This window comes from Hemitrygon akajei, chromosome 9 (assembly GCF_048418815.1).
Source record: "Hemitrygon akajei chromosome 9, sHemAka1.3, whole genome shotgun sequence".
In the NCBI taxonomy this organism is placed as follows: domain Eukaryota; kingdom Metazoa; phylum Chordata; class Chondrichthyes; order Myliobatiformes; family Dasyatidae; genus Hemitrygon; species Hemitrygon akajei.
The window spans coordinates 138,840,009-138,867,905 of NC_133132.1; the positions used below are offsets into that span (position 1 = coordinate 138,840,009).

The 27,897-nt window shown below is 40.9% G+C and overlaps 1 protein-coding gene across 8 annotated transcripts in view; it reads right to left on the reverse strand.

The window, feature by feature from the left end:
- LOC140733573 (putative Polycomb group protein ASXL2) overlaps nucleotides 1-27,897 on the reverse strand; it is a 195,953-nt gene that overhangs the window by 19,161 nt on the left and 148,895 nt on the right. For all 8 annotated transcript variants that reach the window (XM_073057103.1, XM_073057100.1, XM_073057098.1 and 5 more), the window contains 2 exons: nucleotides 23,478-23,641; nucleotides 18,243-18,339 (listed from right to left, as the gene is read on the reverse strand). In XM_073057103.1, the coding sequence (XP_072913204.1) occupies nucleotides 18,243-18,339; nucleotides 23,478-23,641 (261 nt within the window). The remainder of the gene's footprint in view (nucleotides 1-18,242; nucleotides 18,340-23,477; nucleotides 23,642-27,897) is intronic.

Sequence of the window (27,897 nt, forward strand, 5' to 3'; positions counted from 1 at the left end):
AACATAAATCTTGAGTAATTTTTAATCCCCTACAATTAATGATGACTGTATTTCCAAAATATATTTCAAGCACACTCATGGAGAAGGTCTGGATATTGTGAGATTCCTAAAGTAAATGAATAATTACATCATCTGGATCTGAATGTGTACTGAATTCAAATAAACTTCCCAGAAGAAATTTCCAAGTTTTCATCCAGATTGCTGATCACTCTGTCAACTGAATCCATCTGCTCAGCAAAATTTGTGGCTCAAAGTGAGAGTACAGAAATAATTTTAATCACAGTAGTGGGAAAGTGAAACACAATGGCACAAAAAGATGCAGATTTCTTCATTAGATATGCAGTTTAGTTCTACACATAAACTATTCATTTATAATAGATCAATCACCAAACTACCTGGTGGGAACAAAACACATTTATGCTTTGAACAAAGAAGACAAAGGCATCAAGTGATATCATGCAGTGCTTTCTCCAGTCATTACCATTGTCCTATACTCTTCTCCTCTTAAAAACCTTTTCAAAATCCACTTCTGCAACTTGCTGGCAACCATTTCCTTGTGCTTCTCTTCATGGTGTTTTGGATGACTTTCACATTAAATCACAAGTTGTTCTTTTGCCAGCTTTCTATTTTCCAAATGGGTACACAGAAATACAAGTCTTTGACAGAGGCCAGATCAACAAATTGATGGCAGCAAAAGAAAACTGGAAAAGCAGGAAGTCCTGCTTTACTAAAGAGGTACTAAGTACATGAAAAGATAACTTTTAAGTGACAGAATGAGAAAACAATGGATTTTAAAAAGGCACGAGACAAAATCTTGTAAATTTATCAGCTAAATGCGATAACAAGGGTTGACAACACAGGATAAGTCAATGGGACTGCACACTATCGGAAAATTGGTGGAGAAGATCTATGATCAAAATCCCTTGCCTCTTGAGCCAAGCTTTTCTGTTATAGCTACAGTAGAGGCCATCACTTCACAGAGGGGATAAGTACAAAGTATGACATCCCCAAGCTGGAGGAAACTATGGGGCAGATTGCTATGCCCCAAGAATGTTGATGAACTGTGGCCTGTGTCTTGAATCACATGTTTCTGCTCAAAGCAGTCCTGGTCAAATTTCTCTGCTGCAAGGACAATGTGAAGCACGGGCAGTTCAGAGTCTCTCCTGATGTTGGGGGTCCAGCTGTGTTGACAACATGCCCTTAATCACTGCTGAGCCCAATTTCCCAATCGCCCCCAGTCCATGGTGTGATTATTTCCAATATTAATGGATGCGATATCTATGTAGAAACATTTAAAAACACCTGGGACCTGTTTGGAAAAAAATCTATTGAATGATACTTAAAGAATAAGGTTACACAACCAATAACAAACACTAGAAATCAAATAGTTCAAAGTAAATTTATGATCAAAGCGCACTTATGTCACCATATAGAACCCTGAGATTCACTTTCTTGCGGGCATTCACAGTAAATACAAGAAACACAATAGAATCAATGAAAGACCACACCCAAAAGGATGGACAAACAACCAATGTACAAAAGACAACTAGTTGTGCAAAAATTAAAAACATAAAGCAAGCAATAAACATCAAGAACACGAGATGAATAGTCCTTGAAAATGAATCTGTAGATTGTGGGAACAGTTCAGTGATGGTATGAGTGAAGTTGAATGAATTTCCTCTGGTTCAAGAGCTGACGAGGGGTAATAACTGTTCCTGAACCAGGTGCTGCAGGTCCTGAGGATCTTTATCTCCTTTCTGAAGACAGTAGCAAGAATAGACCATGAGCAGCATTGGTCCTGGAGACAGCAGCAAAAAGACACCATGACCAGGTTAGTGGAGGTACCCGATGATGGATGCTACTTTCCTGCGACAGCGCTCCATGTAGATATGCTCTCTGGTGGAGAGAAGTGTACTCGTGATGGACTGGGCCATATCCACTACATTTTGTAGGCTTTTCCGTTCAAGGCTATTGGTGATCCCATACCAGGCTATGATGCAAACTATTTAAGTTAACTTAAATTACACAATAATCTTCATATCTGTTTCTTGTGCAGCTGATTTTTCTCAGTTACCAATGGGCTTGCTATCACTATGGCAGGTTAAAATGGCACGCAGTCAGCAGAAGATATCCCATCCTAGGAGCAGGGAAGTCTGCAGAAGTTAATACTACCCTAGTAGATTCCATAAGGTGGAATCCAACAGTGCTACACTGGCATCCTTTGCCTCACAATAAACTGCAACCTCCACATCTTCCCCTGCTTCAACAATGACCTTCCCTATAATATAAACACCAGAAACAGAAATGTTAAATGAAGAGAATGTTACCTCCATCTTCAAAGTTTGTCTGTGCAAATGATTTAGAATAGGGTCTCTGGTGCTGTCTGTGGATATTTCCGGATATAGGAATCTAAGACTGATCACAGAACATAGACCAGTACAGCACAGCAACAGGCTCTTGGCACATTAAGACTGATCACAGAACATAAAACACTACAGCACAGAAACTGGCCCATCTAGTCTGTGCCAAACTATTAATCTGCCTCATTCTATCGACCACTGCCATAGCTTTCCATACCCACTCCCATCCATGTACCAATCCAAATTTCTCTTAAGTATTGAAATCGACCAAGCATCTACCATTTGCTCTGGCAGCTCATTTCACACGTTCTCTCCACCCTCTGAGTGAAGAAGATCCCACTCATATTCCCCTTAAACATTTCACCTTTCACCCGAAATGCATGACCTCTAGCTTCAGACTCACCCAATCTCAGTGGAAAAATCCTATTTGGATTTACCCTATTTATACCCTTTAAATTTTGTAAATCGTTATCAGATCTCCCCCCCCCCCCTCAATCTTCTATATTCTAGGGAATAAAGTCTTAACCTATTCAATCATTCCCAATAACTCAGGTCCTCAAATCCCAGCAACATCCTTGTAAATTTTCCCTTCTCTGCGGAGTGTGCAGCTTGGAGGTGGGGCGCGAGCCCATGAGAGACTCCATTTCTCACCGATCTTGCCAATTAAAGCTTCCAGCAAGATTAAAATCAACGAGGGCGAGCGGGTGTTCAGCACCATTTACCTGCATTTGACCAATCTTTCTCTCCCTCTCACTCACTGTTGTCAGAGGATGGTGCCAGAGTCTCGGGTCTTGGGCAAGTTTTAATCGACATGGCTTGTTGATTGGACTCTTTAGTTCATGTTATGATGCATTTCTGGTTACTTTTGTTTATTGCTATTCTGTGCGATTTTGATTGGGGCAGACTGGCTCTGCGGCCTGCAGTTAATAATCAACACAGTGCTAAATTGATCTGAACTGAACTAAACTGTTTCAATGACTCTGTGGTTTGATGTTTTCTATTGTGCTTTTTGCTTTTTTTGCTTTTTGCATGATTTGTTCCTTCTTTTGCGCGTTCGCTGTTTGATGTTTTCTTTGAATGGGTTCCATGCTGTTTCCTTGTTTCGCGGCTGCCTGTGGGAAGATGAATTGCAGGGTTGTATACTGCATACATATTCTGAAAATAAATGTACTTTAAACCTTAGAATCTTTCCTGTAGGTTTGTGACCAAAACTGGACACAATCCTCTAAATTAGACCTCACCAACTTCTTATATAATTTCAACATCACATTCCATCTCCTGTACTCAATACACTGATTTATGAAGGCCAATGTGCCAAAAGCTTTCTTTACAACCTTCTCTACTCTTGACACCACTTTCAAGGAATTATGGATCTGTATTCTCAAATCCCTGTTATACTACACTCCTCAGTGCCTTACAGTTCACTGTGTAAGACCTGATTGGTCTTCCCAAAGTGCACACTTGTCTGCATTCAATTCTATCTACCATTTTTCAGCCCATTTTACCAAATGGTCCAGATCCTACTGCAAGCTTTGATAGTCTTCCCTGTGTACTGCTATACCCCAATCTTGGTGGCATTCACAAAGTTGCTAATCCAATTGACTGCATTATCATCCAGATCATTGATATAGTTGACAGCACTGATCCCTGCAACCCACCACTAATCACAGGCCTCCAGTCAGAGAGGCAACCATCTACAACCACTCTCTGGCTTCTTCTGCAAAGCCAATGTCTAATCCAATTTACTACCTCTCCTTGAATGCCAAGCAACTGAACCTTCTTGACCAATCTCCCATGTGGTATCTTGTCAAAGACCTTGCTAAAAGTCCATGCATTCAAAAGTCACTGCCTTGTCTTAATCAACTTTCCTGGTAACTTCCTCAAAAAGCTATAAGATTGGTTAGACATAATCTACCCTCCACGAAGCCATGCTGACTATCCTTAACCAGTCGAGCTCTATTCAATACTTATATATCCAGTCTCTTAAGAATTCCGTCCAATAAACTAACCCATTACTGATGTCAGTATCCGGGTTTATTCTCACAGCCTTTCTGAACCAGTGGAGCAACATTAGCTATCTTTCAATCCTTTGGCACCACACCCATGGCTAAGGATTTTTAAAATATCTCTGCAACTTTGGCACTAGCTTCCTACAGGGATTGAGAGAGCACATTGTCAGGCCTTGGGAATTTATCTACTCTAATTTGCCTTAAGACAGCAAACACCACCTCCTCTCTAATCTGGACAAGGACAATGACCTCACTGCTGCATTGTCCCACACCTAGATTCTGTGTCCATTTCCTGAGTAAATACAGATGCAAAAATCCATTTAAGATCTCTCCTGTCTCTTACAACTCCACACATGGGTTACCACTATCATTTTCTAGAGGACCAATTTTGTTTCAAGCCATCCTTCTGCTCTTAAGATATCTGTAGAAGCCCTAAGGATTCTCCTTCACTTTGTCTGGTTGATCAACCTCATATCTTTCTTTAACCCTCCAGGGTTCCTTCTCAAGTGTTCTCTTGCATTTCTTATACTCGAGTACCTCATTTGCTCACGCCTGCCTATGCCTGCTATGCACCTTTTTTTTCTTAACCAGGACCTCAATATCTCTTGAAAACCAAGGTTTCCTAAACCTGCTAGACCTGCCTTTTAATCTGACGGTGACATGCAAATTCTGTACTCCTAAAATTTCACTTCTGAAATCAGCAATCAAACGCACAACTAAACTAATCCCTTCTGCCCGCACAATGTCCATATCCTTACATTTCCTGCACATCCATGTCCTTCTCAATACTTTTGTCACATTGGCCTTCACCACCGTCCAAGGCAGGACATTCTAAGCCCCCACAATTCTGTGTAAAAATAATACTTGCTCTGCACATCTCCTTTTAACTTCACCCCTCTCACCTTGAATGCATGCCCTCTAGTATTGGACATTTCAACTCTGAGAAAAAGATAATTGCTGTCTGCTCTGTTTATGCCTCCCATAATCTTAAAATCCTAAATTAGATTTACCCTCAGCTTCTGCTATTCCTGAGAAAAAAAGCACAAGTTTGTCCAACACATCCTTACAGCAAATAACCTATAATCCAGGCAGCATCCTAGTAAACTTCTTCTGCACCCTCTCCAAAGCCTCAACATCCTTCCAAGAACGGGGTGATCAGAACTCAATCCAATACTCCAGGTGCAGCCTCATGAAAGTTTTGTAAAGTGGCAATATAACTTCCCGACTCTTGAATTTAATTCCCCAACTAATGAAGGCAAGCATACCAAATGCTTTCTTTACCACCTTATTAACTTGTGTAGTCATTTTCAGGGAGCAATGGCCTTCAACCCTGAAGTCCCTCTGTACATCAACACTGTTCAAGGTCTTGCCATTAACAGTGTACTGTCTTTTCATTTGGTCTCCCAAAATGGCGCAACTTCATATTTGGCGGAGTTAAATTGTTTGCAATTTCTCCACCCAGATCTGCAACTGACCTATATCCTGCTGCATCCTTTGCCAGTCTTTGAAGTTATCCACATCGTCAATTTTTCTATCATCTGCAAACTTACTAACCCACCCATCTACATTTTCATTCAGGTTATTTACATATATCACACTGAGCAGAGGTCCCAGTCTATATATCTGTGGAAAACTCGTCCCAGAGCTCCAGCCAGAATAACTCCCATCGATCACAACCTCTGACTTCTATGAGCAAGCTAATTCTGGATCCAAACAGCCAAATGACTGGGGATCCCATGCATCTTAATCTTCTAGATGTGTCTCCTATGGTGGACCGAAAATCCACGTACACAATATCCACAGCTCTATCGTCATCATCTCCTTGAAAAACTCAATCAAGTTAGCAAGACACAACTTGCCCTGCGTAAAGCTGTGCTGACTGTCCCTAATCAGGCCATGATTTTCCAAATGCACTTAAATCCTAAACCTAAGAATCCTCTTCAGTAGCTTCCCTAATACTGACGTAGTTTCCGGGATTATCCCCATTTCCCTTCTTGAATAATGGACAACATTAGCTCTTTGCCAGTCTTCTGGGACCTCGCCAATGGCTAGAAAGGACAGAAAGATATTAGTCAAGGCTCCAGCAAACTTATAATCTATGAGCTTTGCGCATCTATTCGCTGATGAGCACGGCTGTTCATGTGTTCTGAGACTGAGGGAACTCCAACCCAATCAACATGGTAACTTATATCTTATTGCCCCACAGTATTGAATAGATGACAATAAAATTTTACATCATTTGTTATTTTTCTCATGAGCCTGGCCCATCCAAGTCTAATGTTGCCTTCAGTTATTAAATAACGACAACAGATCAAATTGTCATTATTGAAAAATGGCTTAGTATGAGAGAAAAAACATTCATGAATGTGTCTCTGCTCATAACATGGGATTTAATGGGAAAATGGGGTTTGTATACAGAAAATCAAAATGCAGTTTTCTTGGAATGCGAATAACATACTGCTTGGTTAGTAGTGCTTAGAAACATTTAATATCAATTGGAACAGGCAGATGGCAGTATATCACACAATCACTCATTCATCTGATCTACACCAGCCAATCTCCAACCTTTCTTCTACCACACTTCACCATTGACATTCAACCCTGCCAACCTCACAAAGAGACCAAGTCTCTAATGGGACAAGAATGGAAATGTTAGAGAACGTAACACTTCTCTGTTTGCACTAAGGCTGTAGGAAATAGGAGCAAAGCTCTGAACCCTGTCTAGTGGAAGGCTCTCCAATGATATTCAGGCCTTTATTTCCAACGTTGAGATTTCTGCAACAGGCAACTGAATGTATGCCTGGATAGGCAAAACCACCTACTGTAATAACATTTGTTGTGATGTGCAAATGGCCATGACGTATCTCAGAACTGCTCTTCCCATAGGGATCGCTTGAGCCTCCCATACTAAAGTCTTCTGATTATGGTCTTGGTGCTTCTTCATCTCCCATGCACTCACCCACCCAGTTACTGTCCTACACAAGACATTTCTCAAGTTAGCTGCATATTGTAGTTAAAAGGAGTTCAATAACCTTTTCTGAGAAGCTCTCCTGCTCCTTAGCGACTTCTCCTTTTCCATGGTAAGCGGACAACAGCAATGGTCTGGTGGTGGGGTGTGGAAATAAGGTGCATTTAAGGGCAAATGCTCTTTTATGAGTGTTGCAAAGCAATGTGATGGCACTGCATTCAGATGAATCTAGCCTGCTGGGAACCAGGAAGATCTTGTTTTTGGGTGTAAACAACTGAAATGATACTTTACACCAGATTTTAGGCAATTCTGTCATTTTGATTTCCTTTCCACTCCCCCGCTTTCCTCTCTACCATGTTAAAATCAAGAAACAGCATCTTATTATCTGACTGGGTACTTAAAATCTAACCTATTCAAAAATGATCTTGGTTAATCAGACAACTCAGCCATGAGTATTTATTTTGCTATTTCTGGTAATTTTACAATTCACTGGTCTCCCATTTACACTTTGTCTAGACCACCCTCTTTCCCTCAACACCAAGACCACTCTCTTTTGTTTTCCATCATATATATCATAGTTGATCCCTTTTGTTCTCTAACATCGTCTCCTGTTCTCCACAACTTCTCAGCAACTTAAAGATGACTTAATTTTTAGCAATCCCCAATTCTAAAGAAAGGTTGACTTTAACTATCAACTGCTTCTCCATTCACAAATGCTACGCAACATGCAAAATGCTTCCAGCATGCTTTTTATTTTACATTTCCAGTACCATAAGTTTTTCTTCGCTTCTCACAAAGGACAATACTGTGCTCAAAAAGCAACTTCTGAAAATGGAGAATTACATTGATACTGAAATCAATATGATTGTAATAAGTAATAAGAAATAAGAAGTAATAAGATGAGATGAGAGTGTACCTTGGACATTTTTAAAATCTGTTGTTTAACACATTTCTATAACTCTTAATTTATTTTCCACAAAAAAAGCTCTTGGAAAAAATGCCAACTTTAAACATGCTGCAGTAGAAATTCATCCTCTGAATCATGCAGTAAATGCACGGCCTAGTTGAGCATGCTCAATTCAGTGGAAGCTAATTTCTTCAGTATGCTACAGCGCGCATGCCCTCCTATTTATGTGCATTTAGTGCAGGCTGAGGACAATCTTCTACCCCAGTGTATTCATGCAAGTCAAAATGTCTGAGATGACAGGTAGTTAAAGATGATAACGAGCTCACTTTGGTGTTGTTTCCCCCATGGGCAGTGGATAATGAGCAATTCATTAGTTTGGCTTGGCAATTGATAAACGACTCACAAGCATTCTGCTGAAGGGTCACCGGTCCCTGATGCTTGGCATGAGGTCTGGTAATCCTTTCCTTTCTGGCTGTGAACAGCTAGAGTTAAAAGACACAGACACAGACACAGGCACAGGCAGTCAGGTTTTGAACCAGAATGCAGTGAGGCCAGCAGGTAGAAACAACTGAAGGTGCTTGGACTGCAGGAGGAAATAATCAGCAGCTATTTAGTTAAAGCTGAGATAGGTGCTCCAATGACAGATGGAAGCATGCCGTGTTATTTGTCCTGTTCACTTCATGCAATAATACTTCTACTTGTTGAACCAAGTGATTCTGATTCAAACATTTGACTTACTCTAAAATAAATTTATTGGCTTCTAAACAGTTTAATTTCACCAAGTGTTTGTTTGTATTCAGAAGATAAAAGCACAACTGCCAACACTGTAAATGTTCAGTTCAGATAGCAGTAGATGCTAGTACTGTGTCCTTGGGTTTTGCTTGCATACAATTAGAAATAGGACTGGAAGAATCAATATCCATAACAAGTCCCAAAATTCTGATGTGGTACAAAATCATTACTACGCTCAGTCCCATCATATCCTGATGTGCAATTTTTGTCAGACATGCCTCCACTTTTTTTTTAGTTTATTAAGCAAAATGAAGACCACATGTCATTAGAGAGGGTCCAGAGGAGGTTCGCGAGAATAATTCTGGGAATGAATGAGCAGCGTTTGATGGCTCTGGGCTTGAAGTCACTGGAGTTTAGAAGAATGATGGGGGAATCTCATTGAAACCTACTAAATGTTGAAAGACCTAGAATGTTTGAGGAGAGAGTGTTTCCAATAGTGGGAGAGACTAGGACCAGAGGGCACAGCCTCAGAACAGCAGGAAGTCCCTTCAGGTCAGAGATGACGAGGAAGTTCTTCATCAGAAGGTGGTGAATCTGCAGATCATTGCCATATATGGCCGTGAAGGCCAAGTCATTGGTTATATTTAAAGTGGAAGCTTTTAGATTCTTGATTAATAAGGGCGTCAAAGATTGAAGGGAGAACGCAAGAGAATGGGGTTGAGAGGGAAAATAAATCAGCCATGATCAAATGACAGAACACTCAAAGGGTCAAAGGGCTTAATTCTGCTCCAATGTCTTATGCTCATTTACACCAATGCCTGTGTCTCAGATCCATAAGATCAGAAGGAGAGGATGAATTGGGTAAGTAACAGAAGGCCCTGAGGAGGAGACTCGGAAAGTGGGAAATGGCCAGGATCCTGTACAGAGGTGCAGACTTCTGGATACAGTAAGTGCTTTGTACAGGTGGGGTGGATTTCTGCGAGGGGCTAGAAACTTTGAGACCCCAGAATATTTGAGGCTCCAAAGCTGAATGAGATGCTGGTGGTACCAGAAAGCTGTGGACAATGCAAGAAGAAAACACTGTCATTTGCCAATCCAAAAAAGGTAAGTTCACCTGATATAAGCAAAGTAGATGAGATGTACAACACTGCTGGCACAGCACCTTACCTTGGAAATTAAATTAAAGGGCCACTTTTCATTGCAATGAAAAAAGAACGGCAAATATCAAGTATAAACCTGCAAGATTTTGAGAATTATCAATGGCTCTCTGAGGCATTTAATCACGAGACATGAAGGAAATAGAACTGCAAGCTGTGGAGCAAGTCAAAAATAGGTCATCTTTATTGTCACTGTCTCACAAAATCCACTGACTTCAGTAGTTCAGGGGAATAAAGACTTACACTTTTGTCTTACTTGAATGTACATCACATTATTTTAACTTAACAAATCAAAATATTTCTCAGAATTAACAACTAAGACTGATGGAATATTCTTAACAACACTTTGTTATTAGTAAAATAAGCAGCATTGTTCAAAAAAACCAAAAAATCAACCCAATTAAAATAACTTGACATTTTGTGAATATTTTCTACAATAGGCTGATTGCTAAATAGGTTAGCTGGGCATTGCCATATAAAACAGCAATTTGAGAAGATGACACACCATCAACGTCTATTAGCACACAACAAAATACCTCTTAGCTATTAACTGCTGAATCATCATGCCAGTGAAATAGAAAATTAGTGCTTAGGTCGTAAAATATAATTACAGCATTATATCTTTGGCCTAGCAAATCTGGCTGTGGTGATTCTGAATTCAAGCCTAACTGACATTCAAAGATTTCCACTGTGACACTGACAGACCACAAACTCATCAGTGCACCTAAAAGGAATTTAAACAAACATGTTCTTGTTGCTTAGAAGATTGGAGAAGAAAAATAAAATTAAGTGGCATATAGCAGTTCAACTGCATGGTTGAATGTTGATAAATCAAATGAAGGAAATCATGAAAATTAAAAGAAAATTAATGATGCTTCATTTCCTCCCCCAACCTGCTTGCTAGTTAGAAAGTTTAGTGGGAAGGTTTGCAATCAGAATCTACCTTCATCTACCAATGTGTAGACAAAGTAATTGCAAGAGTGAACAACATAGAATTCAACTAAGTGCAATCAAGAGTCGGACAGATGAATGAAAACTTGCAAGAGAGAAAGCCAAAGCAACAGTGTGAAGCTGTTTCTATTGTAGTAAGTCAGCAACAGAGGAGTTGGAAAACCACTCTCAATTGTAAACAAGGTGGATGGAGATTAAGACTATTTATTCTAATAATAAAATAAAGCGGGAAGTTGCGGACAGGAAATGTGAAAATAATATTATAGAATTAGGTTTTATACCCAAAATATATGCTTACTGGATGTTAATTTACATGGTCTACTGCCTTCTGTTTCAGTTTCAATAGACAACATACTTAAAAGTGGTTATCAATGATATAATACATGTGAAATAATACATGAGATAACAAAGAGAATGAGGTGAGATGAACAATAGACTGCTGGATAAAACTAGTTCTGATTAATGTCAACCTGAAAAGTTAAACTCTGTCCCTGCAGACATTCTCTGACCTTCTGGGCATTTTGACTGTAAACTTCCAGCATCACACTATTTGGTTTCTGTTTTTGCTTGATTATATTCTTCAGTATACAGGACTGTTAAATAAGCTGGCAGAATGCCATTCATAATTAGTTTCAGCAATATTTCTGCTTCACAATTTGTCTGCTCAAAACTGTCCTCTGGTGAAAACATAACAGATTAACTAAAATTTGAATTAATTTCCTTAAGTATTATTTCAAATTTATTACTAAAACTTAAATGATTGAACACAATTTTACAGTTCATTCAGTGTTCTGATAGAACATTTGAATAAATGCAATATGCTTTCATAATAGAAACATAGAAAATAGGTGCAGGAGTAGGCCATTCGGCCCTTCGAGCCTGCACCGCCATTCAGTATGATCATGGCTGATCATCCAACTCAGAACCCTGTACCTGCTTTCTTTCCATACCCCCCGATCCCTTTAGCCACAAGGGCCATATCTAACTTCCTCTTAAATATAGCCAATGAACTGGCCTCAACTGTTTCCTGTGGCAGAGAATTCCACAGATTCACCACTCTCTGTGTGAAGAAGTTTTTCCTCATCTCGGTCCTAAAAGGCTTCCCCTTTATCCTTAAACTGTGACCCCTCGTTCTGGACTTCCCCAACATCGGAAACAATCTTTCTGCATCTAGTCTGTCCAATCCCTTTAGAATTTTATACGTTTCAATAAGATCCCTCCTCAATCTTCTAAATTCCAGTGAGTATAAGCCTAGTTGATCCAGTCTTTCTTCATATGAAAGTCCTGCCATCCCAGGAATCAATCTGGTGAACCTTCTCTGTACTCCCTCTATGGCAAGAATGTCTTTCCTCAGATTAGGGGACCAAAACTGCACACAATATTCTAGGTGCGGTCTCACCAAGGCCTTGTACAACTGCAGTAGAACCTCCCTGCTCCTGTACTCAAATCCTTTTGCTATGAATGCCAACATACCATTTGCCTTTTTCACCGCCTGCTGTACCTGCATGCCCACCTTCAATGACTGGTGTACAATGACACCCAGGTCTCGTTGCATCTCCCCTTTTCCTAATCGGCCACCATTCAGATAATAATCTGTTTTCCTGTTCTTGCAACCAAAGTGGATAACCTCACATTTAACCACATTAAATTGCATCTGCCATGAATTTGCCCACTCACCTAACCTATCCAAGTAACCCTGCATCCTCTTAGCATCCTCCTCACCGCCGCCCAGCTTCGTGTCATCCGCAAACTTGGAGATGCTGCATTATATTCCCTCGTCTAAATCATTAATATATATTGTAAACAACTGGGGTCCCAGCACTGAGCCTTGCAGTACACCCCACTAGTCACTGCCTGCCATTCTGAAAAGGTCCCGTTTACTCCCACTCTTTGCTTCCTGTCTGCTAACCAATTTTCTATCCACATCAGTACCATACCCCCAATACCGTGTGCTTTAAGTTTGCACACTAATCTCCTGTGTGGGACCTTGTCAAAAGCCTTTTGAAAATCTACTTATACCACATCCACTGGCTCTCCCCTATCCACTCTACTAGTTACATCTTCAAAAAATTCTATAAGATTCGTCAGACATGATTTTCCTTTCACAAATCCATGCTGACTTTGTCCGATGATTTCACCTCTTTCCAAATGTGCTGTTATCACATCTATGATAACCGACTCTAGCATTTTTCCCACCACCGATGTCAGACTAACCGGTCTATAATTCCCCGGTTTCTCTCTCCCTCCTTTTTAAAAACGTGGGGTTACATTAGCCACCCTCCAATCCTCAGGAACTAATCCAGAATCTAAGGAGTTTTGAAAAATTATCACTAATGCATCCACTATTTCTTGGGCTACTTCCTTAAGCACTCTGGGATGCAGACCACCTGGCCCTGGGGATTTATCTGCCTTTAATCCCTTCAATTTACCTAACACCACTTCCCTACTAACATGTATTTCCCTCAGTTCCTCCATCTCACTAGACCCTCGGTCCCTCACTATTTCCAGAAGATTATTTATGTCCTCCTTAGTGAAGACAGAACCAAAGTAGTTATTCAATTGGTCTGCCATGTCTTTGTTCCCTATGATCAATTCACCTGTTTCTGACTGTAAAGGACCTACATTTGTCTTGACCAATCTTTTTCTTTTCACGTATCTATAAAAGCTTTTACAGTCAGTTTTTATGTTCCCTGCCAGCTTTCTCTCATAATCTTTTTTCCCTTTCCTAATTATGCCCTTTGTCCTCCTCTGCTGGTCTCTAAATTTCTCCCAGTCCTCAGGTGTGCCACTTTTCTTTGCTAATTTATGTTTCTTCTTTGGACTTGATACTATCCCTAATTTCCCTTGTCAGCCAAGGGTGCACAACCTTCCCTGGTTTATTCTTTTGCCAAACTGGGATGAACAATTGTTGCAGTTCATCCATGCGATCTTTAAATGCTTGCCATTGCATATCCACCGTCAACCCTTTAAGTATCATTTGCCAGTCTATCTTAGCTAATTCACGTCTCATACCTTCAAAGTTACCCTTCTTTAAGTTCAGAACCTTTGTTTCTGAATTAACTATGTCAATCTCCATCTTAATGAAGAATTCCACCATATTATGGTCACTCTTAACCAAGGGGCCTCGCACGACAAGATTGCTAACTAACCCTTCCTCATTGCTCAATACCCAACCTAGAATGGCCTGCTCTCTAGTTGGTTCCTTGACATGTTGGTTCAGAAAACCATCCCGCATACATTCCAAGAAATCCTCTTCCTCAGCACCCTTACCAATGTGGTTCACCCAATCTATACGTAGATTGAAGTCACCCATTATAACTACTGTTCCTTTATTGCACGCATTTCTAATTTCCTGTTTAATGCCATCCCCAACCTCACTACTACTGTTAGGTGGCCTGTACACAACTCCCACCAGCGTTTTCTGCCCCTTAGTGTTATGCAGCTCTACCCATATCGATTCCACATCCTCCAGCCTAATGTCCTTCCTTTCAATTGCGTTAATCTCCTCTCTAACCAGCAATGCTACCCCACCTCCTTTACTTTCCTGTCTATCCCTCCTGAATATTGAATATCCCTGGATGTTGAGCTCCCATCCTTGGTCACCCTGGAGCCATGTCTCTGTGATCCCGACTATATCATATTCATTACTAACTACCTGCACATTCAATTCATCCACCTTGTTACGAATGCTCCTCGCATTGACACACAAAGCCTTCAGGATTGTTTTTACAACACTCTTAGCCCTTATACAATTATGTTGAAAAGTAGCTCTTTTTGCTTTTTGCCCTGGATTTACCTGCCTGCCACTTTTACTTTTCACCTTACTACTTTTTGCTTCTACCCTCATTTTACACCCCTCTGTCTCTCTGCACTTGTTCCCATTCCCCTGCCACATTAGTTTAAAGCCTCCTGAACAGCAGTAGCAAACGCTCTCCCTAGGACATTGGTTCCAGTCCAGCCCAGGTGCAGACCGTTCTGTTTATACCGGTCCCACCTCCCCCAGAACTGGTTCCAATGCCCCAGAAATTTGAATCCCTCCCCCTTGCACCATTTTTCAAGCCACGTATTCAACTGAAATATCCTCCTATTTCTACTCTGATTAGCACGTGGCACTGGTAGTAGCTACCAGTAGCTACTTCAGCGGCAGGTTGCTATCGATGCAATGCTCCTCAGACAGGATGAAGAGATCATTACTCCCCAATGCCATTTGGCTTTACAATTCAACTGCCAGGGGTAAGATATGTTAAAGTGCCGGGGTTAGGACTGAGCTTAAGTTACCATTCAATGTATTTTAGTAAACTATTTAAGAACTTTTTAAAAGCTATTTATTAATGCTTTTTGAGAGGATGATTTTAGATGCATATCATATTATACTGAGTTAAGTATTGTATGTAATTAGATTTGCTACAATAAGTGTATGGGACATTGGAAAAAATTTTGAATTTCCCCATGGGGATGAATAAAGTATCTATCTATCTATCTAGTAACCCAGAGATTATTACCTTTGTGGTCCTACTTTTTAGTTTATCTTCTAACTCCCTAAATTCACCTTGCAGGACCTCATCCCATTTTTTACCTATATCGTTGGTACCTATGTGCACCACAACCACTGGCTGTTCACCCTCCCATTCCAGAATGTCCTGCAGCCGCTCAGAGACGTCCTTGACCCTTGCAGCAGGGAGGCAACGTACCATCCCGGAGTCTCGTTTGCGGCCGCAGAAACGCTATCTATTCCCCTTACAATCGAATCCCCTATCACTATAGCTCTCCCACTCCTTTTCCTTCCCTCCTGTGCCGCAGAGCCACCCATGGTGCAATGAACTCGGCTGCTGCTGCCTTCCCCTGATGAGACATCTCCCCCAACAGTATCCAAAACAGTATATCTGTTTAGGAGGGAGTTGACCCCAGGGGACTGCTGCACTACCTGCCTACTGCTACACTGTCTGGTGGCCACCCCTTCCCTTTCTGCCTGATCTTTAAATAAAAATAGAATGCCCATGCAAATCAGGCTATTATTTAATCAGGTGGCTTAAACCTTCAATACCATCATCAAACAATTTACTTCTTTTAATTTTCTCTTTGGTCAGCAAATATTTCCAGCCTTCTATGTATGCTAGAAGATTAATATTTAATAATTATAGGGAATAAAAGCTTTATAAAAGTTAACTATTTAGATTAGACATCCTGAATTTTTTGCTGCTCAATTTACCTCAAATATACCCTGATTTAAGTTGCCATGCCTCAATGTACTTTCACAGTAATTATCCATTCAGGTTAGATTTCTGATACAGATGGAGGTGAAATGGAATGAATCACTGTTTTTGACAAGGCTTAAAAATGGCATTGATTTTTTTTGTTCTGAGCTGAAGTGGAAAGTGCACAAATGAGGACGAAGAATGACATGCTAGAATACCATTTTAAAAACTCTATCAGATCACTTTTGCATTACATTGTTCTGATGTCACACACAAGCTATGACTTAAGAAAAAGAGAAAATACAGCTTGAAGTTCATAACCTTTAAAAGCCACAGGAATGGGACATGGAGAACTGAGAAACATTACAACTGAATTGCTGCATTTGCTATCAATATTTTGCAAGTTACATCTTTTGGTCTCCAAGATATGCATTATCTTCCACAGAAACAAACAGTACCTCTTAAATCAATTATTAGACCATAAGATATAGAAGCAGAATTAAGCCATTTGGCCCATCAAGTCTGCCCTGCCATTGGCTGATAGCTGATCCACTTTTCCTCTCAGCCCCAATCTCCTGCCTTCTTCCTGTAACCCTTCATGCCCTGACCAATCAAGAATCTATCAACCTCTGTCTTAAATATACCTAACGACTTGGCCTCCGGGCTGCCTGTAACAATGGATTCCACAGATTCACCACTTCCTGGCTAAAGGAATTCCTCCTCATCTGCATTCTAAAAGGACGCCCCTCTATTCTGAGGCTGTGTCCTCTGGTCCTGGACTCTCACACTACAGGAAACTATACATGCCATTCTGTAATGCCAGTAAAAGTTGCTGAGTTACTTGGATCCACTACTGCATCCAAATAGGGGCGGACTTGATGACTTATCCTAATAATTCAATTAAAATAGGAACTCATCATATGAGGAATCTTTCCTGAGAACAATTCCTGTCCCGTTATGTAACATTTCATACCAAAAGATATTATTTTAACAATTGTTTACCCCCTTTAACAGAATGATTATTTTGATTCTTTTAAATATTTGATACATGCTTGTGAATTTGAGGTGAATTTGCAGAACACTGTGTGATAAAATAGGCAAACAGATTTTATAAACACAGGCGATTCTGCAGATGCTGGAGATTCAGAGCAACACACACAAACTGCTGCAGGATTACTGAAAATTATGCAACATCCATGGAAATTAATAAATAGTCGAAGTTTTGGCTAAAACCCTTGATCAGGATTGAAAAGGAAGTGGTAAGAAGCCAGAAAGAGAAGGGGGGTGGGGAGGGGGATGAAGTAAGATGCTGGGAGTTGATAGGTGGAAAAGGTGATGGGCTGGAGAAGGGGGAATCTGATAGGAGAGAAGAGTGAACCAGGGGAGAAAGGGCAGGAGGATGGTCACCAGAGGAAGGTGATTGGCAGGTGAAGAGATGCGAAGGCACAAGAGGGGGACCAGAATGGAGAATCAAAGAGAGAAGGGGAAGGGAGAAAAATTACCAGAAGTTGGATAAATTGATGTTCATGCATCAGGTTGGAGGCTATTCAGATTGCTCCTCCAACCTGAGAGTGGCCTCATTGTGGCAGTAGAGGAGGCCTTGGACCGACATGGGAATGGGTCTCTCTGGGAGCACCGGATACTGTAGACAACCCCAACAGATTCGCGAGTGAAGTGTTGCCTCACCTGGAGGGACTGCTCGGGGTCCTGGATGGATATGAGAGGGATGTGGTACGGGCAAGTATAGCAATAATATTTCAATCCTGTAAACTTCTGTCAACTAATATTTCAGAACAACATTAAAAAAAATTATAAAACAATATCACAATGGATAAACCCAAATGAGAAATTCATCAAACCTCATATGGTGGCTATAAAGTGTCAACATACAATATTTGTCAAAATTCTACTTCTTAATGGGCAACAATAGAAATTGTTTATCTGAATGGCAGAAGGTACTCACCCTCTGAAAGCCGCTCCTTCCAACCCTGGGCTGCAGAAGTAAAGAATTCATTGTTCAGTGCTGAAGTGCTCAAGCGCATCAAGCCATCTGTACCCACCTGTGAGAAAAATCCAAGCAGAACATTGGGGGAAAAGCAATGCAAAGGCAGTTACTTGTACAGTTGTGTACCTGGTATACAACTGCTGCACTTACTGGATATGAGACAGACACAAAATTAGCTAACTGGAAGTGAAGTCAAACTGAATATACTGATAAATAACCGTCAGCCTGGTTTGCCCTGTGGCTGATTTTTATCTGTCAGGGTAATTATTGCAAAACATACTCCTGGGTGACTTTCAAACATACTGTGCAAAATATGCCAAAATTTACCCCGACAATAACCCTCTTTAATATTCAAACACATTTTCAACTATCAAGTGAGATCTCTCCATCATAAGGTTTTTGGTCACATCATCAAGTTCACTGCAAAGAATCTAGCCAAACAGCCCAATCAACTCTTCAGAAACTTGCCATCTTCACGTCCAGTAAACTTGTACCAAGTCGGCATCTACAATGAAACCCAAACTTTAGCTGTTTGCAAGAGAGGAAAGTGATTTCCCATGGCCTGTCTCCCATGACTCAGAGCTTGAATGGCATATACTCAGTGCTACACTGGTTTTCAACAATATCCAAGGATTCTGATGCCACATTAAACAGGTATCGATCGGGTCCTCGGCAGATGCTTTGCTATGATGTCATAGATCTCCAACCCATTTCAAAATCTGTTGCTCGCTACCACAAGGAGGTCATCCAAAGGTCAAAATGCTCTCACTTCACAGGACCACACTTCTTCTACTCATCCATTGCCCTCCCTGCCACAGCCCTTATCAATACAGAAGCAATCCACTCCAGACTCAATGCAGCTTGAAAGATGTTACATGATTTATGTTGGCCTTTAAGACCTATTTGATAAACATAGAAAGTAGGTGCAGGAGTAGGCCATTCGGCCCTTCGAGCCTGCACCGCCATTCAGTATGATCATGGCTGCTCATCCAACTCAGAACCCTGTACCTGCTTTCTCTCCATACCCCCTGATCCCTTTAGCCACAAGGGCCATATCTAACTTCCTCTTAAATATAGCCAATGAACCGGCCTCAACTGTTTCCTGTGGCAGAGAATTCCACAGATTCACCACTCTCTGTGTGAAGAAGTTTTTCCTCATCTCGGTCCCAAAAGGCTTCCCCTTTATCCTTAAACTGTGACCCCTCGTTTTGGACTTCCCCAACATCGGAAACAATCTTCCTGCATCTAGCCTGTCCAATCCCTTTAGAATTTTATATGTTTCAATAAGATCCCCCCTCAATCTTCTAAATTCCAGTGAGTATAAGCCTAGTTGATCCAGTCTTTCTTCATATGAAAGTCCTGCCATCCCAGGAATCAATCTGGTGAACCTTCTCTGTACTCCCTCTATGGCAAGAATGTCTTTCCTCAGATTAGGGGACCAAAACTGCACACAATATTCTAGGTGCGGTCTCACCAAGGCCTTGTACAACTGCAGTAGAACCTCCCTGCTCCTGTACTCAAATCCTTTTGCTATGAATGCCAACATACCATTTGCCTTTTTCACCGCCTGCTGTACCTGCATGCCCACCTTCAATGACTGGTGTACAATGACACCCAGGTCTCGTTGCATCTCCCCTTTTCCTAATCGGCCACCGTTCAGATAATAATCTGTTTTCCTGTTCTTGCAACCAAAGTGGATAACCTCACATTTAACTACATTAAATTGCATCTGCCATGAATTTGCCCACTCACCTAACCTATCCAAGTAACCCTGCATCCTCTTAGCATCCTCCTCACCGCCGCCCAGCTTCGTGTCATCCGCAAACTTGGAGATGCTGCATTATATTCCCTCGTCTAAATCATTAATATATATTGTAAACAACTGGGGTCCCAGCACTGAGCCTTGCGGTACCCCACTAGTCACTGCCTGCCATTCTGAAAAGGTCCCGTTTCTCCCACTCTTTGCTTCCTGTCTGCTAACCAATTTTCTATCCACATCAGTACCATACCCCCAATACCGTGTGCTTTAAGTTTGCACACTAATCTCCTGTGTGGGACCTTGTCAAAAGCCTTTTGAAAATCTACTTATACCACATCCACTGGCTCTCCCCTATCCACTCTACTAGTTACATCTTCAAAAAATTCTATAAGATTCGTCAGACATGATTTTCCTTTCACAAATCCATGCTGACTTTGTCCAATGATTTCACCTCTTTCCAAATGTGCTGTTATCACATCTTTGATAACCGACTCTAGCATTTTCCCCACCACCGATGTCAGACTAACCGGTCTATAATTCCCCGGTTTCTCTCTGCCTCCTTTTTTAAAACGTGGGGTTACATTAGCCACCCTCCAATCCTCAGGAACTAATCCAGAATCTAAGGAGTTTTGAAAAATTATCACTAATGCATCCACTATTTCTTGGGCTACTTCCTTAAGCACTCTGGGATGCAGACCACCTGGCCCTGGGGATTTATCTGCCTTTAATCCCTTCAATTTACCTAACACCACGTCCCTACTAACATGTATTTCCCTCAGTTCCTCCATCTCACTAGACCCTCGGTCCCTTACTATTTCCGGAAGATTATTTATGTACTCCTTAGTGAAGACAGAACCAAAGTAGTTATTCACTTGGTCTGCCATGTCTTTGTTCCCTATGATCAATTCACCTGTTTCTGACTGTAAAGGACCTACATTTGTCTTGACCAATCTTTTTCTTTTCACGTATCTATAAAAGCTTTTACAGTCAGTTTTTATGTTCCCTGCCAGCTTTCTCTCATAATCTTTTTTCCCTTTCCTAATTATGCCCTTTGTCCTCCTCTGCTGGTCTCTAAATTTCTCCCAGTCCTCAGGTGTGCCACTTTTTTTTTGCTAATTTATGTTTCTTCTTTGGACTTGATACTATCCCTAATTTCCCTTGTCAGCCACAGGTGCACTACCTTCCCTGGTTTATTCTTTTGCCAAACTGGGATGAACAATTATTGTAGTTCATCCATGTGATCTTTAAATGCTTGCCATTGCATATCCACCGTCAACCCTTTAAGTATCATTTGCCAGTCTATCTTAGCTAATTCACGTCTCATACCTTCAAAGTTACCCTTCTTTAAGTTCAGAACCTTTGTTTCTGAATTAACTATGTCACTCTCCATCTTAATGAAGAATTCCACCATATTATGGTCACACTTACCCAAGGGGCCTCGCACGACAAGACTGCTAAGTAACCGTTCCTCATTGCTCAGTACCCAATCTAGAATGGCCTGCTCTCTAGTTGGTTCCTCGACATGTTGGTTCAGAAAACCATCCCGCATACATTCCAAGAAATCCTCTTCCTCAGCACCCTTACCAATGTGGTTCACCCAATCTATATGTAGATTGAAGTCACCCATTATATTGCACGCATTTCTAATTTCCTGTTTAATGCCATCCCCAACCTCACTACTACTGTTAGGTGGCCTGTACACAACTCCCAAGTTGAAATGTTGACAGCTGAGAGGAATTGTAATCTATCAGAAGGGCACACTGCTGCAACTGATAATGCCAGTTTCAGCACGTTGTCCTGCAAGGAAACCCAACAAGGATGCTTTGTAAACCTTGCAAATAAATTCTCATTCTTCACGGGACTTCACTGAAAGTTCTGTTGAAGAACTACCCATTAAAAATATTGCAAGTGACTAAGATTGCACTAAAATCAGAAGATTTAGCAAGTTATTTGTGAGAAGACTATTGGATGCCACCAATGTGAAAGGATTTCCTCCCCTCTTTCAGTTTACTAAAATGTAAAACCAGGACAGACCCCAGTTCACAATATTAATGCTGAATGCTATTATCTTGTCCTCAAGCTTCCCCCCCAAGACCAAGTGGTGTTTTGCTGGCCTGATTGAGTTGGGCATGTTGTGCTGAGAACATGAAGCTTCACAAAACCCATTTCCAATTCTTCAGACTTCCCTGACTTATGCAGATGGGTTTTCATCATTTATTGCCCAGATGGTACACGTTATTATTTCATCAGGTTTCTTTCTATCTTGCATAAATGAAGTATTCCACCTTAGCTTCTTCATCGTCATCTCATTTGCTGTGAAGCCGGTATTTTCCAAAGCATTTCAAAAACCGTGCATTCTTTCACAGGACTCTCAACCAAAATTCACAATATATCTCAGACCTTTGCTTTTATCTAGCTGAACTCACTTATCCTTGCCTTTCATTTAACCAGCCTCCAAAACATGTCATCTTTCTTCTTATAACCAACCCAGTGGGCTTAAGATGACCATAGTAACATCACATCCCAGCTTCACAGCTCACCTTCATCACAACAGTGATGGGAGAGCATCAAGCTGACATTTGGATCAGAGAGCAATGTTGCTGGGGTCTGGGCTCTTTCTATGAAGATATCCCTTTCTTAGGTCCAGCAGATTAGTGCACTTTTCTCTCTCGATTAATTTCCGTTTCATCTAAATATTTCAACAGTTTTCTAACTCCTTATTGATTCACTATTTTCCAGGCTTTGAATACACATCTAAGCTTCACATTTTCAATGTTGTTCCGCACCACTGGCAAATCTCTACACTTCACCAAATTTCTTTTACATTGTTTAGTTGTCTTCCTTTGTGCAGTTTACAGACAATCTTATTTCCACCATACTGTTTTTGCAATGACCTCACTAAAAATCCCAGTTCGATTAGATGTTCAGGGCCCACTCTAAGTATTTTCTTTCCTTTCCCAGTTCTATTCAACATATTCTGCATTTCCAGCATTTTCTGGGGTTGATCACTCACAATGCTGTTTCTTCAATGAGACAGGCGAAGTGATTTATCTTTTATCCTAATCAATATTGCACAACATCTCAATCTGCGAGGGCTCCTGGCATTACGCGTTTGTGTTTTTGATACGATCGATATAATCTGGAGTGCCAGCAGCCAGACTGGTACTGTGGATAGGCAAATTTGCAGGTTTTTCTTTGCAGCTTCAATACAGGGAATTACATCATCTCCTAAAATGACTTGTTCTGTGTTTCTGGAACTATTGAACCTGTGACTTTCAATTCAGCATGCTGCCTCTGGGGGTGATAATAGACTGCGAGTAGAATATCACGAGTTCTGTGAGACACTATTCCTGTTTCTTTTGGAACAAATCAGGGTGTAGCATTTGATGGGCAGAAAGCAGAGCTGTATTTCTGTTTATTGACAACAGACAGACCTGTCTGTCCACTTCAGGAAGCAGGAGGAGGAGACGCTGCTGGAAATCACCAGGGAAAACAGAAAATGTGTGCTTGTTGATAAGAGCCCGCAGATTTGTGTTCACAAGAATGGAATCTGGTGTTTCAACATCAATGTCCATGGCTTTTGTTCTTTTCAGTTGTCCTAAGAAATTAACAGAGGAGACAAATTAATTTCTCATCGTGACTGGCTCAGAGGTAAATTTGTTCTTTTCCCTTTTGCTCAAAAAATAGAAAATGATAATTCCAAATCATGACAATAATTTTTATGGTAATCAGATGTTGATACAAAATTAAATCAGCAGCACCATTTTAACAATTCCAGCTGATTCTTGGCAGCTTCATGTGCCATGATTTTGCATTAATTAAAATTAACATGTAGACTGTATTACAAATGCTCTAACAATTATTCCATGTTTAATTATGAATAATGTTGATGGGTGTATCGAAGAATCATGGCATCACAGAAAATTTACAATCCAGGAGGACTGCCCATCAGGTCACCAGACAGTACCTCTTCCAGTTCCCAACTAGAATCAGACAGCTTTCAAACATATAGCATGCATGTCATCTACACTGGCCTGTGGGCAGCCTCCCACATCACCACTTGATCCATAGCCCTCTGTGTCAAAGCATTTCAGTATCTCTCTTACTGATTCTGCATCCATATCCACATCCAAGCCATTCACAAGTATTACAAGTAACAAGTGTCCCAACACCAGTCCCTGTGGGACCTCACTAGTCACTGGCAACCACTTGCAAAGACAACCAAACCAATTCTGGCACAGAAGACACAAGAGACCAGAAGTGCTGGAGTCTGATGCAACACACAATGCAGTGGAGGAACTCAGCTGGTCAGGCAGCACCCATGGGGGGCAATGGGCAGTTTGTGCTTACAAAAGGTTCTCAGAACTAGTTAATGATAGAGATCTGGAAGATTATAAAGCTAGCAGGAAGGAGCTTATGAATGAAATTAGGAGAGCCAGAAGGGACCATGAAAAGGCCTTGGCGAGCAGGATTAAGGAAAACCCTAAGGCATGCTTCAAGTATGTGGAGGCCAAGAGGATAAGACATGAGAGAATAGGATCAATCAAGTGTGACAGTGGAAAAGTGTGTATGGAACCAGAGGAGGTAATGGAAGCACTTAATGAATACTTCACTTCAGTATTCACTACAGAAAAGGACCTTGGTAATTGTAGGGATGACTTACAGCAGACTAAAAAGCTTGAGCATATAGACATTAAGAAAGAGGATGTGCTGGAGATTTTGGAAAGCATCAAATTGGATAAGTCGCCAGGACAGGACGGAATGTACCCCAGGCTACTTTGGGAGGTGAGGGAGGAGGTTGCTGAGCCTCTAGCAATGTTCTTTGCATCATCAATGGGGACGGGAGAGGCTCTGGAGGATTGGAGAGTTGCAGATGTTATTCCCTTATTCAATTGTAATACTCATCCAGGCCTTCAGGAGTAGCCAACTCTGTTACGGAAACAACATTTTAGTTTTCAGTTCACTTATGCTAGATCACTTTAGAATTTTAGAACCTTATCTCCAATTCCATCTTTGGTCTTTCCATCATGATAGTAAATCTAACCTATGATCACCACAAGTATGCTGTGCTATTGACACAACATCCAGTGTCAATCCCTGAACTGAATTCAGAATTTCATCTTCTCCTCCATGCTTCTTGCTGAGCTTCCTATAAGCTGACTCAAAATATTTTCTTCTGCCTGGCTTTGAGACCTCAAAACAAGTTGTAATGACTGTAACACGGTGAATATCAGTATAATTAAAACCTCCTAATATTTCCGCATTCAAGCTTTTTACCTATGGGAATTTGTCGGGCTATAGCAACAGTATGATCATCTATTCTTCACCTCAAGCTATAAAGCCTCATGAGATAATCCCTCCAACACATTGCCCCTTTTCTTGGTTGTGAATCTTTCTTCAACTGATACTGTCATAAACACTCAATTGATTTTATCTCCTTCTTTGTTATCTGCGAAGACTGCAACCTGGAATAGCCACGTTTGCGCAATCATGTCATTACATTTTTCAACAGCTCTAGCAAGGCCCCAAATTCTTTTGTCTTTACTCATTTCTGTATTACTGTGTACTAGAATTATGACCACACTCCTTTTTTTGTCCATTTTTTCTTCTTACTCTCTCACTGACTTCTGCCTTCCATTTTCAGTTCTGCTTTTTCTCCCTTTCCATCCTCCTGTCAAGGCAGCCTCTTCTTCAATAGCTCCAGCAAACCTGCTTATGAAAACATTTGTTGCAGCCTTGTTGAGGTGCAACTCAACTTGCCCAGAACTAGATCCAATGCCCCAGGATTGTCAAGCCCTCCCTTCTGCAGTGTCCCTCTGGCCAGCAATCATTCACTAGCAATCCTTCTATTTCTTCATTTACCGACAAGTGGCACTGAGTGTCCACATTTGAGGCCCTGCTTCTTAATTTATTCAAACTATCTCCCTTTTGAACTTCTCAGGTTTCTATGTGTTATTGGCACCAACATAATCTATGACCTCTACTCCCATCAGATTGTTATGATTTATCCATGATTCCAGAACCTGTCTGACAACATCTCATCTGGAAATAGGTCTGCAGTTTTAACTTTGCTTCCTTGGCTATTTTTCTCAATTCTGGTCACTGTGGCTCTTTTGTGTTCACCAAGCTGCAAGGCCCCAGGTGGCTTTTAAAACAAGATACGTACTAGAAAAAGGGTCCATTAGACTATCTAGTTGTCTCTATGGCAGTCACCAATTCCTAGTTTTGCACTTGGGTGTTGGTAACTTGCTGAACTTTGATTAGAGCCCTGGAAGGTGTCAGATATTTTTCAACCTCCGGGACCGAGAACTTGCATTTGTTCAGCACCTGGGCTGCATCCGGGAGTTTTCATATGATACTGGCTATGTAGTCCACAGGCCTTATTATGCCTCCATTTGCTTAAGCACACTATGCCAAAATGTCACAATTAATGTAATTAATTCCTTAAATAATTTAATTTAAAAAAAACTGAACAGCTGACCTTACATGTGTAAAGCTAACTCTCCACAGATATTGCACTCAGTGGGGACAGCAGTATGAAGACTATTAACAGTTAAATTGTTGCCCAGCCCTACATGTATTCCAATGTGCTATAAATATATTTGTAGTACACCAAAGCTTTGCCATTGGTTTACTAATGTCCCCAATGGCAAAGCTGTCACATCTATATGACAAAATGACTGAATGTGACCTAATGTCACAAATTTCTGTACGTTGCAGAACCTTCTAAATCCAGATTGCTAATATGCAAATAAATATCTCTATGAAGTTCCTGGATACTCAACAAGTCCTCGGTATGTTTCCAAAGCAGCCCTACAATGCGTAGCAACAACTAGTGAATACAATAGGGCTCAATAGACAATAATAAAAAGTGTATACAGAACATATTTTACGTCAAGTCTATAAATATTCATTTGCAATGTCCAACATCTTTACATTGTGATTTGGCCTGGGTCTCTGAAAATTAAATCTCTGACCTTTGCTCACATTTCCATAACTTTGCCTCCTGTTCAGAATCTACACCCTATTCATGTAAAACATTGAGGGTCCCATTTAGGAAAGATAAGTGAAGCAATTCCATTTCTTCAATTATTCCTCTGGGCTTTCATGTAGAAGAGGGCGTGTGTAGACAGGTAAGGAAGTTGGATAAACAGACGAGTGAGGGATCCCGCAAGTCTTATAAAGAAATATTTTTAGCGTTGCTTAAAGCTGGGGTCTCAGAGGAGCAGGTAAATGGGGTTCCTACCCCACCCTGTATGTAAGGTGGAGGGAGTACTGTCAGGGAAAGCGAGAATGGAAGGCCATTAGGGGGAGGGGTCATTCCTCAAGCCCTCTCCTGGTAAAGGCTTCTTTTGGTCCTCTGCCAGATCCTTTATATTCCCTATTCTCAGGATTTCCTTCAATGGGCCGTTGCCAACCTGTGGCAGCAGTGGGAATCCGGTGGAGGGTTAGACCTTTTTACACCTCACCCTCCTAGGGAGGGGTCATTTGACCTGCATCCCTGTTCCCTGTAAATAGAGTGTGAATGATTCAAATGCTGAGAAATATGAGGTGTGGCCATGTGTGCGTGAGAGACGACCTTGTCTTTAAGAGACTATGTGAATGTGTTGGGCCCTGTCCAGTTCCTTCTCAGTTGTTCTCTGATAAGTGTGCTATTCCCCATAGGAATTAACTGTCTGTCTGAGGTTTTGCAGTTCCATGAGAAGAGTTTAAAGAAGAGGAGTACAGCCTGAGCTTTATATCTCGTGTTTTTTAAAAAATCTATTAATTTGTTTCTCATTTTTGAAATCTATTATGTGTTTATTGTGTATTAATCTGTTACTTTGTTTCTTGTTTTTTCTTACTTGTTTTTCA